We start from the raw sequence: 18,242 nt of genomic DNA, 5'->3' as shown, positions 1-18,242 counted from the left end.
TTAGTTTAATTGGTTGTATTAATAAAGTAATTTCGAAGGTACTTGTGAATCGCTTAAAGAAAGTGGTCGGGAAATTAGTGTCAGTGGAGCAAAGTGCGTTTTTGGCTAACAGGAGTATTCTTGATGGGCCTCTAATGTTGAATGAATTAGTAACGTGGCTTAAAAAGTCAAAAAAAAAGAGGGCTAATTTTCAAAGTGGATGTCGAGAAGGCATATGACTCACTAAACTGGTGTTTTCCGGAGTCCGTTTTAGAACAAATGAATTTTCCGATTAAATGGAGAGAGTGGATTTCGGCAATGTTAGTGGGTGGGAGATCGTCGGTGTTAGTAAACGGATCACCTACGATGGAATTCTCGTACCACCGGGGGCTCCGACAAGGTGATCCGTTATCCCCGTTTTTATTCGTATTAGCAATGGAGGCTTTAACATGTATAATGAAACGGGCCAGTAGTGTGGGTGTTTTTAAGGGTCTAAAATGTGGAATGGGTGGTCCGGTGATATCACACCTTCTATATGCAGATGATGTTGTGTTTGTTGGTGAATGGAAGACAGAGAATGTGCTAAATTTAAGACGGATTTTAAGGTGCTTCTATTTGGTGTCGGGCTTGAAAATCAACCTTACAAAGAGTTGGATATACGGTACTCGTGTAGATGAGTCAGAAAGGGTAGCAGTGGCGAACTTGCTGGGATGTAAAACGGGTAATTTTCCTTTTAAATACCTTGGTTTACAAGTGGGTGGGAACATGAATCTGGTTGCCTCGTGGGATCCGATAGTGAATCTGTTTAGGAAGCGTTTATCGATTTGGAAAGCGAAGAATTTGTCGATTGGTGGAAGGATAACAGTAATTAAAGCGGTACTGAATGCTCTACCAACTTATTATTTTTCATTATACAAGGCTCCGGTAGGAGTGTTGGAAAAGCTCGATCGGCTACGTCGTGTTTTCTTTTGGGGAGGGTCGGAAGAGGATGCAAAGATTAATTGGGTATCTTGGGATAAAGTAATGGCACCGGTTAAAAAAGGCGGTCTCGGGATAGGCTCGTTACGTGAAACAAACTTGGCTTTGCTTGCGAAGTGGTGGTGGCGATTCAGAAAAGAGAGAGACGGGCTTTGGAGAAAGGTAGTGTGGTCCATTCGTTTATGGCTGACCATGCCGGTAAAAGTTTCGATCCCAGGTCCTTGGAAAAGTATAGGTGAGGTGAGGGAACTTGGGGTGGACCTAAATAATATGATACAACTTGAGGTTAAAAATGGGAATAATACTTTCTTTTGGATTGATCAGTGGTGTGGGTTCCCATTACTATTCTCCTTGGAATTGAATAAATGGTGCCTTGTGGCTGATCGTTTGCAAATGTATGGTGGTGAAGTGTGTGGTATAGACCACCATACACTTTAGATGAGGTAAAGGATTTATTATTGGCTTGTCAGCAAGTTTATCTGTGAGATGATAATAATGATCAACCAAAGTGGGGTCTGAATTTTGGGATGGAATTTTCAGTGAAAAGTGTAAAAAAGGAATTTGCAGTAAACTTGGAGGTAGATACTTGTTTTCTATTTGATTGGTGTAGTTATGTTCCAAGAAAAGTGGGGGTTTTCGCTTGGAGAGCGGAAATGGAAAGGATACCTACGTTATTTTCACTGGCGAAACGAAACGCGATATCTGCATCAGTTGTATGTCCAATATGTGAGGAAGAGATTGAGTCGGCTGAACACTTGTTGGTGTCGTGCTCTTTTGCTCAGTCGGTTTGGTGTATCATAGCTGGGTGGTGCAAGGTACCTCCTATTTTTGCTTTCTCAATTCGAGACTTGTTGGAGCTTTATAGGTTTTCTTGTTTGCCTACACGAAAAGCAAAGGTGTTCCACGCGGTTTGCCTTGCTACAATGTGGTGTATTTGGAAGGCGAGGAATTCGTTGTTGTTTGAAAGAAAACCGGTACATTTACATAGTATGATTGGTGAGATAAAAGCTTTAAGCTTTTTATAGGTGCAAAGTGATCTAAATGGCCGGGTCTAATATAGGATAAGTGGTGTAGCTTTAATTTAAATTTGTTGTAAGGGTGGATTTGTGTGGTGGTGTTTCGGGTTGTTTTTTCCTCGTTTTTTCTTCGTTATAAAAGAATTTATTGGTCGTTCAAAAACAAAAAAGAAATATGTGTATAATGTGCAAACAGGTTCGGCATACTCACGGGTCGGCAGGTTCGGGTCATGGGTCGAACGGGTTGGAGATGAATTTGATTCAGGTGGAACATATTTCAAGTCGAAAAAGTGCTGCGCGAGAGAGGTGGATTTGGATTGGAAAGAAAGTAGTTGAAAAACGTGGTTATTGATTCAATCTTGGGGGTTGGTTGTCTTCAATTTCAACCGAATTCATGAGTGTGTGTGGGTTCCACTAGACTTCAATTTCACACCACTTTTTGGATCTGATTTCAATCACAACGATCCATTCATTCTTCAATTCAGTTCAATTCGATTCATCATCAGGTAGTAAAGTATAGTACTGTCAGTCAATTTATGTATCTCAATGCATTCGCTGAAGATATTAGGTTTTATTAACTTATTATTATTTTTTATTTGACCTAACAGATCGATTTCCATGGCGGCTGTTCCTGTTGAAGAAGCTATCGCCGCTCTTTCTACATTCTCCTTGGAGGTATTATTTTTACCATTTACTTGCAACTTATTAACAGATCGCTGAATAATTGTCAATTGTTAATAGTTCCTATTGCAAAAGCTTAATGCTTCATTATTTCAATCCATAATAATATATTATTTATTATCGAGTAGGATGATCAACCAGAGGTTCAAGGCCCAGCATTGTGGGTTTCATCAGAAAGAGGTGCAACAACTAGTCCAATTGGTATGCTATTACTTCTTTCTATTCTATAAATTATTATGTCACATGTAGTGGTATTCAGCAGATTTTTGTATTATAACATGTCTCTCTCTGGTTTTTATAGTCATATATATATATATATATACGTCGTATATTTAGACTGCCACCTCATGTCTAGTATATAACTAACTATATACCCTGAGAACCTTTTTTTACTTAAACTTGATTTCATACATACATATATATATATATATATATTATGTCTCTTTCATAATTAATTCTTTCATTCATATCTCCTCTTTGCAGAGTATAGTGATGTTCATGCATATCGGTTGTCTTTATCAGAGGACACAAAAGCACTTAATCAGCTGGTATTTTGCTCTTATATTATTTCATTTTTCATATTAGAATGCTGAAGATATCTTTCGGTGCATTTTATGATATATATAAATCTATAATTATTTTGTATATGTATTTTGTAGAATACTCTTATACAAGAAGGCAAGGAAATGGTGTCAGTACTCTACGCATACAGAAGCTGTGTTAAAGCACTACCTCAGGTTTCTTGAACATTTTCTTAGTATATTTTCGGTTTTATATAGTCATGATATGATAATATCTATAATTGTGTCCAGCTTCCAGATTCTATGAAGCAAAGTCAAGCTGATTTGTATCTAGAAACTTATAAAGTACTGGACTTGGAAATGAGTCGGCTTCGTGAGATACAAAGATGGCAAGCATCAGCTGCTTCTAAAGTATGACTTATAATCTTCTTTCAATTTTGTCTCGATATTAATTCTTTCTTACATTTTTGACTTCTAACCACTTTTTATTTTTTTAATTATGTAGTTAGCAGCAGATATGCAGCGGTTTTCAAGGCCTGAGAGACGCATTAATGGCCCCACTGTAACTCATCTTTGGTCCATGTTGAAATTACTTGATGTTTTGGTTCAACTTGATCATCTTAAAAATGCAAAAGCAAGTATACCTAATGATTTCTCTTGGTATAAAAGGTAAAATTAACATGCACAGAATTACTAATTTGACATCAATTTTTTTCCTTTTTGTTATCACAATACTACTACACATGCATGTATAATATGATGATTATCAGGACATTTACTCAAGTCAGCATTCAGTGGCAAGACACGGATTCAATGAGAGATGAGTTAGACGATCTACAGGTTTCCATGATTACATAAAAAAGTTATATTAACACTCAGGAAGTTTGATAAACTGATTAATATGTCACTTAAAGAACTAACTGTTGTATTTCTTACAGATTTTTTTGAGCACAAGATGGGCCATTTTGTTGAACTTGCATGTTGAAATGTTTCGTACAAACAAGTATCCTACAAAGCTAAATTATTATTATGACAATTTGTTACCTATTAGTTTAGGTTTAGCGCGCACTTTTAAGCAACACACTAAATTTTGCTTTATAAAATCCTTGACCAATGATAGTGTGGAAGATATCCTTCAAGTTCTGATTGTGTATGCAACCGAGTGCCTCGAATTGGATTTTGCACTTCTTTTCCCTGAAAGACATGTTCTTCTTCGTGTTCTTCCTGTTCTTGTTGTCTTAGCAACATCTTCAGATAAAGATAGCGAGTCACTCAACAAAAGGGTCAAGATGAACAGACTAATTGCTATTTTTAAGGTATATTGCTTTCTTTTCTTCAGACTCTTAACATATATGTAATACAACTTATATAAGAAAAATAACAAGATGCTGTTACTTTAATATTTGTTGTAGAATGATCCAGTGATACCTGCATTCCCAGATCTTCATCTTTCACCAGCTGCAATATTGAAGGAGCTTTCTATGTACTTTCCTAAATTCTCTGCACAAACACGTTTGTTAAGTCTTCCGGCTCCTCATGAACTCCCACCCCGTGAAGTGCATGAATATCCTTCATTTATTGTCCTTTTATTTTATTCTACCGATATAATTACACTACAGTTTACAAGTAGTGTAATTATTATTAGTCTACTTTGTATTTTGTTGTTGCGTAATTAGTTAATTACTCTATTCAGAGTAATTACGAAATTGCCACCATGCTGGCCTTTCTTCACATCGTAGCATTTGCACGTTAAAATTGATTTGAATTTGATCCTAGCACCATGAAATAAAGAATTGTCAGTACTTGACATGACATCTATAACAGCGTTTAAAACCATTTGAATTTGAATCTTGTTGATTTTGTTTTAGTTGCCTTGACATGATTCACTTATCAGAGACACTATTTGATCATAAATCACATTGGAGCAATTCGTGCTGAGCATGATGACTTTACTATCCGTTTTGCTTCTGCTATGAACCAGGTGTTTATTTCCTTCGATTACTTTTTTATATTTCTATGTGAATGTTTATTATTTATTTACGCCTATAAACAAACCGAACATACACGGACAATCAAACGAACAAGGTTCCTTGTCTGTGTTTGTTCGTTATAAACTGTACGTGTTTGTGTTTGTTCATAACATTATAAACGTACGGTTCACGAATGTAAACAAACGAACATAACTAAACATAGATGAACAATTAATGTGTTTGGTCTAAAAAATTATTAAACTAGACTAAACTGTAATCAGCCTAAAAAATTTGAACAACTATGTGTTAGTCTGAAATATCTATTAAAACTAGTCTAAATTGTAATGAGCCTAAAAACTTTAAATGAATATATTATCAAACGTAAACGAACAAATTTAGACAAAGGTAAACTGACAAACATAAACTAACATAAATGACTGTAAATGTGAACATATATTTATGAACACAAACGGATGTTCGTGAGCATAACGAGACATGTATTCATGCTCGTTCGTTTAATTAAATGAACATTTTTGTTCATCTTCCTTCGTTTATTGATAAACTAACATAAACGAACTTCCCACCGAATGATTCATGATCTCTCGGTTCATTTACATGCCCATATTTATTCTATGTTTCTGGACTTAATAATCTGTTTATTCTAATGTGAATATTTGTATGTGAGTGTCTTGATATTAATTGTATTCCTCATTTTTTTTTGCAGCTGGCATTATTGAAGACGATTGAAAGTGCAGATATTGAATGGTCAAAGGAAGTCAAAGGGTGTATTTATGATATGGTTGTTGAAGGATTTCAGCTTTTAAGCCGATGGAGTTGTCGCATTTGGGAGCAATGTGCGTGGAAATTCTCACGCCCCTGCAAGGACTTTGTTGAGTCGGGTGAAATGACATCATCAGTTTCTGATTATGAAAAGGTTTCCATTTATTTGTTTTTGCTCATAAACAATTAATAAAATCTAGAAATGAAAAAAAGAAAAGACTGAAGGAAGTTTCAGTTTTTGGCTCCTGAATTCAACAATTTTTAGTTTAGCCCCTGCAGATATCTCTTATTCTTTATTCCTTTTCTTTTATTTTGAATTTCCACACTTTATGTTATATTGAAACTGATCATGTAAGAGTAAAGTGAAATTACTTAATTGCCCCTTCTTTAAATCTAATACGAAACCTTTTATTCCTTTTCACAAACTCTCTTTACTAGTTATCACAAAAAAACGCTATTTTATGTAATTTTTAGTATTACGATCTTAAATGATCAGGATTTTTGTTACCATCTGATTATTCCAACTTTAAACAAGAATTCTGCACCCAAACACTATTGTTAACAACCCTTTTTATTACAACCGATTATCAAATCATAACAATTCAATATTACATAATCACATCCAAGCACACCTTTAATCAATATGTTGAAGAAATATGCTACTTGTAGATGGTGTTTGTTAGGGTTGGAGACTCGAACAAAGGGTATTAGGGCAGCCGGCCCTAATTAGGGTTAGCCGGCCCTAATGGGTCCCATCTTATTTGTTTGGGCCTAACTTGGAGAACAAGTTAGGAACCCTAGATTTAGTCTATATATACCCTAGTTGTAATTGTAATCTTGTGTGCCTTGAGCTTAATAAGAAAACCTAGTTGCAGCCCGTGGACGTAGGTCCCCTCGCGGGGACCGAACCACGTTAAATTCTTGTGTCGTTTATATTTTCGTTTATGTGTGTTTATCGTTGTGCATGTGTGTGCTGTTTCGCTTCCGCGCGCCGCTTTGTTCCTAACAAGTGGTATCAAAGCTTTGGCTCGTTGTTGCACACGGTATTGCACGGAAGAACGATTCGTAAAGGAGAAACCCTAGGTTGCGCAAAAAGGGAAAGAAAACAGGGCTGTTCGGGGCTGATTTGGAGTGAATTTGCAATTAGAGTTCCGGTTTTGGATCTCTTGGAGTTGCTGGTCTCACTCGGGTTTGCAGGTGAAGGTCGGGTCAGGTGTTTCGGGTTATGACATCGCGGGTATAAATGGTTTTGTTTATAGTACCAGGTTAATCTCTTTGAAGCCGCCGATTAGGGTTTGGTTATAAAACTCTTGGATTCGTCGAATAAAGGTTAGAGATTTAGTTAGTTTCTGTTGACTGTTTATTATCAACTGTTTGAGAACCGAGTTACGTGAAAATCAATATTTGGGTTTAGATTTGTCTGCGAAGTTTATTGTAGGAGCAAATCGGTCAGTTGACAATGTTCGGTAGAGAACATCCGTCAAGTTCTGGCTCGTACCATTGATGTGTTCACTGTTTCGATTTGTTTCCTGATTGCTATTGTTATAGCTGAAGACGGGATGGGTATGATCGAAGGTTTGACCGGTTTGGATTTCGGTTGGTTGGTTTTGTCAAAGGAACTTGGATGTGGTACTGTGGGATAAAACAGGTGAAAATGGAACTAGCAGGTTGGAATGCTTTGGGTTTTAAGTATTCTGATTCTGGTGTGCTGGTGACGACATAAGTGAAAAAAAAGGGAAGTCAGGTTGAAAGGTTTATTCGGTTAGGATTAGCTGATCGGGTGTACAATCGCGGAATCCTTGGTACCGTTTGCTTTCGGTAAAGCTCTACTGCTGTTAGTTATAACCGTTTGCCGGTTAGCTGGTCTGGAACTATGAAATTATTTCTTGTTCGGTGGTGATCAGCAGTTCGACATTTGAGGGGATCCGGGATCTTGTGCTGGGTGAACACGTTTACCGGGAAAAGTACGATCGGGGATAATCTCATGGAATGTTGGTTTTGGTAATGGGTTGGGATAACAGGGACAGTGGGAGCTGGGCATAGTTGACTTCGTGGAGCTGCATGGAGGTTCGTGACATTCTTTAGAGTCAATGTCAAAAGATAATGAATTCTGCTTCTGAGAATGTGTCTGGGTTGATGCATTGGGACTCAGTGAAGGCAGTGAGACTCTTGGGTTCGAGATTCTGGTATACTTCATTTCATGTTACCCACTGTAGTGAAGTATTGGTGAATCTTATTGAAGACTTTGGGAAGGTACAAGTTTATGTATCGCTGGAAGAAGGGAACCAACTTCCGAGTATTAAAGTCTTGGCTCGCTGCATCGGGTAGAGCTAAGTGGATTCATTTTGCAAGTGTGAATCCTGGAGCCACCGGGATGTAGCTGAGTGCATTCGGAGGTTTAAACTAGGTCAGGGGTTTTGGAACAGTGGGAGCACTAACCGTGTTCTAGGTACAGTTCAAAACACCGTTGGGTTTTGAATACCGGAATTCCGAATGGGAAAATCTCTCCTGGGTACTTGCAGGTTTTGGAGAGTGGTGTTTTCTCTGGGAGTCTCTGGAGCCGGTAGTTCGAATCAGTGGGAGCCGGTTGAGATTGAGGATGAGTCAATGGCGGGTTTTGCCATGGCTGGGTCATTGATGACTGTTGGGTTGGAGCTCAATGGAGCTTCAACTGGCTCTTCAGGTAATTGAGGAGCGGGCCGCTGCAACTAGGAGGATTAGATTGAAGTCTTAGCTTGTTTATGGGAACTGAGGCTTGGAGGACTTCTTTTATTTGAAATCATAGCTTGTTCTTGGGAGCTTGAGGCTTGGAGAACTTCTGACCGTGAAGTTTTAGCTTGTTCTTGGAACTGGAGGCTTGGAAGATTTCTGTTTTTTAAGATTACTGGAGTTACAGGTATAGGGTTTGCTTGGATGGTGGATTGAGGATTGCTCGAGCCTCCAAGTGGGAGATTGTTAGGGTTGGAGACTCGAACAAAGGGTATTAGGGCAGCCGGCCCTAATTAGGGTTAGCCGGCCCTAATGGGTCCCATCTTATTTGTTTGGGCCTAACTTGGAGAACAAGTTAGGAACCCTAGATTTAGTCTATATATACCCTAGTTGTAATTGTAATCTTGTGTGCCTTGAGCTTAATAAGAAAACCTAGTTGCAGCCCGTGGACGTAGGTCCCCTCGCGGGGACCGAACCACGTTAAATTCTTGTGTCGTTTATATTTTCGTTTATGTGTGTTTATCGTTGTGCATGTGTGTGCTGTTTCGCTTCCGCGCGCCGCTTTGTTCCTAACAGTGTTTTCATTGATCTCTTTTTTATCTTCTGCCACATAAAAGTCAAAATTTGTATTTTTTCTCAGGTGGTACGCTATAATTACAGTAGTGATGAAAGGAAAGCTTTAGTTGAACTTGTGAGCTACATAAAAAGCATTGGGTCAATGATGCAGAGGTGTGACACATTAGTAGCAGATGCCTTATGGGAAACTGTTCATGCTGAAGTTCAAGATTTTGTACAAAACACATTAGCAGCCATGTTACGCACTACATTCAGAAAGAAAAAGGACCTTTGCAGGTCAGCATAAACTGTTTTATCTTGTATTTGTATAAATAGTTTTACTATAAACTGATTTTTTGTTTATGTGATAAACCTATACGATACTTTTTTGATGTTTTTCAGGATACTGTCTGATATGCGAACCCTTTCAGCTGATTGGATGGCTAACACTACCAAACCTGAATCTGAGTTGCAAAGTTCACAACATGGAAGTGAAGAAAACAAAGGAAACTTCTTTTTTCCAAGGGCAGTTGCACCAACTGCTGCACAGGTGAACTTTTGGACTTGTATCATAGGTTGCAATTTCAACTGATATACTTATTTACGGGTCATTTGGGTTAATGTATCTCTAACATGTCAAACATGTAAGATGCTAAAATTCAGCTTAAAAAGTAACGGATGAAATGGTCTAAAGTAGCTAAAAGTGTTTTATAATGTATAAAATTCTTCTGAATCCTTGTACTTAGCTAATATTATTATTGAAATAATTTTACTTTGTAATCATATCTGACTAGGGGTGCCACACTTTTGCGAACCCAAGCCTGAAAATTGTGTTGTACACATGAACTGAACACGCCACACATACTTGTGGATTGACCAAACACGACATGAGTGACCCAAAAGTTTTATTTTTTAATTTTTAATTTTTTATGGTTTTCACATATTAATACTTTAAAGTAACAATTTTACAACACAATAAATCAATTACATTTTAAGTGTATATACTCTTATGTCAGTTTCTATTTTTGTTTTAAGTCTTGGCATAAAACACCCCGCCAATTTAATTTATAACATAATACACATTAAAAAAATGGTAAAATAATAAATCAAATGGGTTAAACTGGTCAACCCGCAAGCGACCTGTTTAGCTAAACGGGGTCGTGAGTTTGACCTGATACTGACCCGAACCTGTTTATAACAACCCGAACCTGTTTATAGCAACCTGAAACCCGTGAATTTTGTGTTGGATTCGTGTCATGTTTTTGTGTTGTGTCAGAAATTTACACTCCTAATTTGACACTAATTTTTATTTAAATTTTTGGTCAAACTTTGTTTCTGATCAACCCAATTGACCGCTACAATATTACATGGTGAGACCCAAACCCATTTTGAGCCGTTATCAGAGTACCTCGTTTTGTCACAATTATTGCTGTTCCTGTTTCTTCTAAATCATCAACAATCAGTCATCTTATCTTCCATTTCTTCAGGTTCATTGCTTGCAGTTTTTGATATATGAGGTGGTATCTGGTGGTAATATGAGGAAGCCAGGAGGGCTGTTTGGGAATAGTAGCTCTGACATTCCTGTAAATGATTTGAAACAACTGGAAACCTTTTTCTACAAGCTTAGTTTTTTCTTACATATTCTAGACTATTCAGGTATCCCTTCATCTTGTTGACTATTGTCAGTAGCAGATACTACTTTGTTATATTCTGATGCTTGGCTTATGGAAGGAAAATATTGAATTTGAGGTTTTGAAATCTCTATATATTATAAGAAAAATGTTATTAACTCATTGTGGTTAGACTTGTAGACGAACCGAACGGGACATGTTCGTGTTTGTTCGTTTAACTTTAGCTTAATAAACGATCAAACACGAACGAAGAAACGAACAGGGGTTTGGTGGTCATGTTTGTTAGTTAAAATAATGGGCATGTTCGTGTTCGTCTTAGCAAGTAGTATAAACGAACGGCTCACAATAACTGAACATAGATGAACAAAAATAACCAGAGCGAACACTAATTAAAATTAAACGTGAGCATCGATCCGTCGGGCCTAAAAGTATAATAAAACAAGACTAAGTTATAGTGGATTTAAAATGTTTAACATAATATATAAACGAATGAAAAACACACATAAATTAAGGAACATAACTAACGAATGCGACATTTGTTTGTGTTTGCTTGTTTAACTAAATGAACAATTTTTTATTTCATGTTCGTTCGTTTATTAAGTAAATGAATTTCCCGTCTAACAGTTCACGAGCAGTTCACTGAACGTTCAGTCCGTTATTGTGGTTTCAGACTTTCAGTAATTAATGATATAGCTGCATTAATTTTTATATTCGTTTCTTATATTTCAGTTACTGTTGCAACGTTGACGGATCTTGGTTTCTTATGGTTTAGAGAATTTTATTTGGAATCTTCTCGTGTCATTCAGGTAAGACTGAAAATTCGCCCGCATAACATCGTGGTGTAAGAAATTTCAACAATTGTATGTTTAAAAAATAAGTATTGATGAAACTATCTAAAGCCCGGTTGTTAAAATTGGTCACACGCGGGCAATATTTAAACCTTTTGTATCTACACTATTATTGCAGTTTCCTATTGATTGCTCTCTTCCTTGGATGTTGGTCGATCATGTATTGGATTCACAAAATGGTGGTCTTCTTGAAAGTGTTTTAATGCCATTTGACATATACAATGATTCTGCTCAACATGCGCTTGTTGTGCTCAAGCAACGGTTTCTCTATGACGAGATTGAAGCTGAGGTAATTTATTAAAATGGGTTTGTTGACCTTGTGTTTGACTTTCTAAGTAGTTACTAAATGGATGCATATACATTGTACAATCTTTTTGCAGGTGGATAACTGTTTTGATATATTTGTGTCAAGATTGTGCGAGTCTATTTTTACACATTACAAAAGTTGGGCTGCTAGGTATTCTCACACCTTCATTTTTGCATATATTTTTTTTGTTTTTAAATTTAGTTGTTACAATTGGGATATTAATTTTTTCAGCGAGCTTCTTGACCCGTCATTCCTTTTCACACTGGATAATGGAGAAAAGTTTTCTGTTCGCCCAATGAGATTCACTGCCCTACTCAACATGAAACGGGTCAAGGTAATAATATTTAGGCTCTATCTTTATATCATATGTAGTTATTTATAATTAGGGTTTTCTGTTATTTTTCTCATACATATGTAATTATTTGTAACTTACAGTTACTTGGAAGGACGATCAACTTGAGGAGTTTAATTGCTGAGAGGATGAACAAATTATTTAGAGAGAATCTTGAGTTTTTGTTTGATCGTTTTGAATCACAGGACTTGTGTGCTATAGTTGTAAGTAATAATAAGTTAATAACTTTTATTTCTTGTTTTTTAAAGTCTTTGTAATGGGCACTTTGTAATTTTTGTTGTGATTCGTTGGGTTTTTTATTTTTTATTTTTAATCTTTTATTTTATATAAAAAACTTTTATTCAGGAACTGGAAAAGCTATTGGAAATCTTACAAATGACTCATGATTTCTTGTCACGGGATCTCACTATAGATTCTTTCAGTATTATGCTAAGTGAGATGATGGAAAACGTCTCTCTTGTTTCTTACTCAAGTCGACTTGCTTCTCAGGTTTAAAATCATCATCATCATCATCATCATCATCGTCGTTATTATTGACTTATTGTTACATTAATAAAATGTGTGGTGCTGTTACATATTTCACTTATCTTTCTCTTTGTTACAGTCACTGATTATAACTAGTTCCTCTAGATCATTTTAATGTTAATTACCTTATGTTATGCATATTACTTTAATCCAATGTTAAGAAGGGTAACTTTGTCTTTTTCTAGATTTGGACGGAGGTGCAAAATGATTTTTTACCAAACTTCATCCTATGTAACACAACTCAACGCTTTGTTCGATCATCAAAAGTACCATCTGCTCCTGTACAGAAACCATCAGTTCCATATGCCAAACCAAACTTCTACTGTGGAACTCCAGTAAGAAATTTAATCACTACATAAAACCATCACCATATTGATTTGTTTTTCATTTTACTTACAGTTATCTTATTAATTTGTGGGATTTAGGAGTTAAACTCAGCACACCAAAGCTTTGCTCGATTACATAGTGGGTTCTTTGGTTTACCTCACATGTTCTCCATTGTACGGCTTCTGGGTACCAGATCATTGCCATGGCTTATTCGAGCCTTACTGGATCATATTTCAACTAAGGTGTTTACAAATTGTAGTTATAATTTTTAATATTTTGGACTAGGGGTGTCCACGGGTCGGTTTGGGCTTAATCCAAACCAAAAACCGAAGATTTATGGGCCATTGGGCCGAAAAGAAAAGGCCCAAAATAATGAATTTGTGCCTAAAATCTTTTGATGATTAATTGATTATTACACATTTAGGTCTGAAGATTTTGGGCCTAAAACTTTTTGTTAATTAGCAATTGATTATTACACATTTAAGCCTAAAATATTTAGGCTACAACATTTATTAGTTTTTTTATGTTGCTTAACAATCAAAAATAAAAATTATATTTCATAAATTTCATAGCAAAAGTTTGTTATTCTGTTTTTTATGGTTTTGGTTTATTTCTTCGGTTTTCGGTACATGCAAAATGAAACCAAACCGGAAATTCGGTTTTTAAAAACACATAACACCGTCAGTTATTTCAGGTACTGTCGGTTATTTTTATTTCATGCACACCCCTGGTTTGTACTAATAAGGATATGGTAAAAGCTGGGGTGTGAAAATAACCGAAGACCAAAAAAATCTGGAAACTGAACCGTATTCGGACCAAAAAGTTCGATCCGAATTGTGAATTCGGTTTGGTTATTAACCATATCCAAGTTGTGAATTTGGTTGTCGTATTGGTTATCGGATATACAAAATTTTGAATTTGGTTTGTTTGGTTAAACCGAATTAACAGAATACTATGTTTCTTTGATGGGTTGTTGCAACTAATTCAGATAACAACCCTTGAGCCAATGATAACTGGATTGCAAGAAGTACTTCCAAAGTCTATCGGTTTGCTCCCATTTGATGGCGGCGTAACAGGTGTATAATTTATAAACAGTTAATTCTTTAAATATGATTAAAAAAAAGCTATTTTGGAATTTTTATAGTGGGAGCCATCTGAAGTATTTATTCCTTATTCAGGGTGTATGAGGCTTGTGAAAGAACTTCTTAAGTGGCAATCCAAAACCGAACTCAAAACTGAGATTTTACATGGGATTAAGGAAGTTGGAAGTGCTCTATATTGGATGGGCCTGCTCGATATCGTTTTGGTGAGCTATCATTTTCTTAACATCTAATAACTACTTTTTATTTTTTTTACAGTAACAAATATGCATAAATAAATATTGTTGCTTAACAGAGAGAAGTTGACACAACTCAGTTCATGCAAGTAGCCTCATGGTTAGGGCTAATACCTGGTACCGATGGTCAAATCCTACAATCACAAGAAGACGGAAATACCCCTGTAGTCACTCTTTATAAATCAGCCACTGCTGCTATCGTTTCAAGCAACCGTGTAAATCCTGCACCCTTTTACACAATGTCAAAACAAGCGGAAGCTGCTGGTATGCTAACAGTACACAATCCCTTATAATCTTATTAAAGTTTTATGGTAAATTTGAGTGTTTTTTGGTTGCAGATTTATTGTACAAGGCTAACTTAAATACTGGAAGTGTGCTTGAATATGCACTTGCCTTCACGAGTGCTGCACTTGATAAATACTGCACTAAATGGAGTGCTGCACCGAAGACGGGTTTTATTGATATTACAACATCGAAGGATTTTTATCGAATTTTTAGTGGTCTTCAAATAGTAAGTGGCCATCGGTGTGCATGAAACCAAAATAACCGAAAAAATCGAACCTAAATGAAAACTGATGGTTTAGTTTTATGTTTTCATAAAACCGGTCCTTCGGTTTGGTTTCGGTTTTGCAAGTAATTAAAACCGAAAAAAGCCAAATTTGTTGATTTTCAGTTTTAATTTGAGTTTTAAGTAATTTATATGAATTTAATAGATAGTGTAACCTAAATATTAGCCCAAAAGTATAATAATCACTTAATTATTAATTAACAAAAATAAAATTAGCCCAAAATTTGAATCTTTGGCCAAAATGTTTTTTTGCTCCCAAAATTTCAAGCCCAAATGGCAAATTTCGAAACCGAATGGAACCGAATTTATTTATTTTTATTTTTATTATTGATTTGCATGTTTAATTTTCAGTTTTAAGTAATTTATAAGAATTTCATAAATAGTGTAACCTAAATATTTTAGGCTTTTAGCCTAGATGTATGATTAGTATGTTAATACTTAACAAAATGAGTTAGCCCAAATGACAAGTTGAAAAAACTGAACATAAATTGAAAACTGAAGAAACCAAAACCAAATGGTTGGGCAATGGGTTAAAATGGGTGGGTCACTTTTTGTCAAAGATTTTTTTATTTTAATAAATAATCAGTATATAAAGTTTGATTTTAAAAATGACTTGTTTCCTATTAGGCAAATTTTTTAGTTGTATTGGTATTAAATGTTTAATTGCAGGAATACTTGGAAGATTGTATGCAAGCACCTCCAAACAACCATGAAATGTTGGGGGATTCCGTGGCATGGGGCGGTTGCACAATAATCTACTTGCTTGGTCAACAACTCCATTTTGAGCTCTTTGACTTCTCTTATCAAGTTTTGAATATCGCCGAAGTTGACAGTGCCACAACCGGACCGTCAAATAAGAGTCCTCACTTATCTCAGGTTCTGATAAGGCGATAACTTATTAAACGTTAATTATCACAAGTATAATATCTACTTGCGTCAATCTAAGCTTGTTGGCTCGTGCTGATTCTATTTATTCTACATATTTGTATGAATATTATTTTCGTCAACACACACATATATATCTACAGGGATGGGAATTGCTACTAGAAGCTATGAAGAAAGCGAGACGTTTGAACAATCACGTGTTTTCAATGTTGAAGGCTCGGTGCCCTCTTGAAGACAAGCAAGCGTGTGCCATTAAGCAAAGCGGGGCCCCTCTTCACCAAATCAAATTTGAAAACACCGTATCTGCCTTTGAAACACTTCCACAAAAATGTTCTTGACTGTGAACCAAAATGCTGCCGCTATATCGCACTTAGAAGACAAACATGAATGAACTTTTAGATATGAATGCAGGAATGCCACAATAATCAATATGTATGTATATGTGGTTAATATTCAGTTTGTGGCTAGTTTTATGACCGGAGGATATTGAAAGTTCCTGACATTTGGCAAGACGTGTGGTTTGTGTTGTGATTGTTGAATGCATACTATGACAGTTTAGTTTAATGTACACACTTATATACGTTTTGTGTTTTTAATCAAACAGGTCTTTGTCGTTTTGGTAGAGAATTTGAGGTTAAGACATTTTTTCCATAATTTGCCTATGGTAGCAATACGAAATTTGGCTAAGGTGCCATGAACGTCAAATAAATTTCGCAGGTTAGAGTATATCCAAGGTTTGGGTTAGTTTTGAGTCGAATCTGTGAACTTGTTTAGCTAAATGGACTAGGTTTATCCAAGGTTTAACCGCGTACAATAGCGTCCACTGTCTTCATCTACTGCCTGCCATCTACCATTTGTCGTCTACTGATGGTGTCGTGTTGATTAAGCTCTTTGTTTTTGGATTAGCAACTGATTAAAACGTATCTCTGGTTCCCACTGATTTGGGACTGGTTTGACTTTGAGATTAGTTTTGAATTTTTTTGTGGGTTCGGGGCGCGTTTGGGATTTGTAATACACCCGATAACATCGACCCATTTACTCGATTATAAACCTGATATACCTGACATAACTTCATATATATGGTTTGGATTAAATACAAATGAAATTAACATGCTAAATGTGAGGATCAAGTACACTAATTATATATACAAATAAAGTAATTATGTAATTACTCTATGATAATTACTTTATGATGTAATTACATTATTACTATACTTGTATATATAATTACTTAATTCTCACGTTTAACACGTTAATTTTATTTGTACATTAACCTTCTCCCCCCCACCACACACACATATATATATATACATACATATATATATATATAATAAACATCTTTAAACGTTCTAAGAAGTTTTGGGTGTTCAAAAAAGTTTAGAAGTTCTGAACTTTTAAACAGAACTTCTAAACTAACAAAAAAAATTAAACACCTGAAGTTCTGAACTTCTAAACAGAACTTCTAAACTAACAAAAAAAAAATTAAACATCTGTAACATGAAATTGAACATTGAAATCACTTCATATAATCTTGTAATCATCAAACAATTATCAATCGACCGTCAATTTGATCATCGATTCAATCATATGAACAAAATATGGAACGTTTGCAACTGGGTTTCTGCAAATGGCGTATTTCAATTCAAAATCAATTGAAGTGTGTGTCTGCAAATGACGCTGGTGACGATGGTTGAATCGATGCAACGGTTAATTAGGATGGAAACGATTTGAAATAATTTACAAATTTGCCACCGCGTGTTTTTTGAAATCTAGGGTTGAGGGTGTCACGTACATAATGTATGATAAACAATTTTCGTATTTGATCCTTTATAATGTATATCAATTTTATTTTTTTACTTCCCTATTTTTTTCCCCATTAAGTTCTGGTGTTTAATTATTTAAGTTTCCTCTATGAATTCCAATTGTCCATAATTATGTTCGAATCTGTTATCATTCACAAAACATTGCTACCTCTTAGGTTAAGTTATTTGTAAAAGATAACAAAAAACAGTAGAACATGTAAGATATCGTCCATAAGTTTTGAATTTATATCTGAATAAAATTGGACAATTTGTTTTTTTATATCAATGGTTATCGATTGTGTTAATTAATATTTAAACTCGATAAGAAACCCAAAACCCGATGGGTATCCTCAAAATCCGACGGGTAATTACCGATAAATACCCGACGGATTTAAGATGAACTTTAATTATTGAGTATGGGTTTAGTAATACCTAAACCCGACCCATTATCATCTCTTTGATTATTTAACAC

The 18,242-nt window shown here is 35.6% G+C and overlaps 2 protein-coding genes across 2 annotated transcripts; both read left to right on the top strand.

Annotated features, from left to right (window-relative positions):
- The first annotated feature begins 1,610 nt into the window (after positions 1 to 1,610).
- Positions 1,611 to 2,325, top strand: LOC143591034 (uncharacterized). The gene is made up of 2 exons (XM_077071357.1): positions 1,611 to 1,931; positions 2,170 to 2,325. Exons 1-2 carry the CDS (start codon positions 1,611 to 1,613, stop codon positions 2,323 to 2,325), a joined length of 477 nt encoding a protein of 158 aa, XP_076927472.1.
- Positions 2,326 to 2,467: 142 nt separating this feature from the next.
- LOC143591030 (protein PIR-like) lies at positions 2,468 to 16,595 on the top strand. The gene is made up of 29 exons (XM_077071353.1): positions 2,468 to 2,648; positions 2,783 to 2,855; positions 3,138 to 3,202; positions 3,314 to 3,391; positions 3,467 to 3,586; positions 3,681 to 3,844; positions 3,946 to 4,015; positions 4,114 to 4,178; positions 4,296 to 4,491; positions 4,588 to 4,739; positions 5,063 to 5,156; positions 5,870 to 6,079; positions 9,275 to 9,486; positions 9,592 to 9,739; positions 10,677 to 10,845; positions 11,550 to 11,626; positions 11,787 to 11,957; positions 12,049 to 12,125; positions 12,207 to 12,309; positions 12,411 to 12,530; positions 12,673 to 12,816; positions 13,038 to 13,187; positions 13,278 to 13,421; positions 14,168 to 14,255; positions 14,358 to 14,485; positions 14,575 to 14,779; positions 14,854 to 15,026; positions 15,753 to 15,959; positions 16,112 to 16,595. The coding sequence occupies exons 1-29, from the start codon at positions 2,592 to 2,594 to the stop codon at positions 16,304 to 16,306; spliced, it is 3,855 nt and encodes a 1,284-aa protein (XP_076927468.1). The 5' UTR covers positions 2,468 to 2,591; the 3' UTR covers positions 16,307 to 16,595.
- The last annotated feature ends 1,647 nt before the right edge of the window (positions 16,596 to 18,242 follow it).

The sequence above is a fragment of the Bidens hawaiensis genome, unplaced genomic scaffold (genome assembly GCF_021521415.1).
Source record: "Bidens hawaiensis isolate Kalapana, Puna unplaced genomic scaffold, B.hawaiensis_p1.1 tig00039149_1, whole genome shotgun sequence".
NCBI classification, from domain to species: Eukaryota; Viridiplantae; Streptophyta; class Magnoliopsida; order Asterales; family Asteraceae; genus Bidens; species Bidens hawaiensis.
This window is presented reverse-complemented; position numbering and strand designations above follow the sequence as displayed.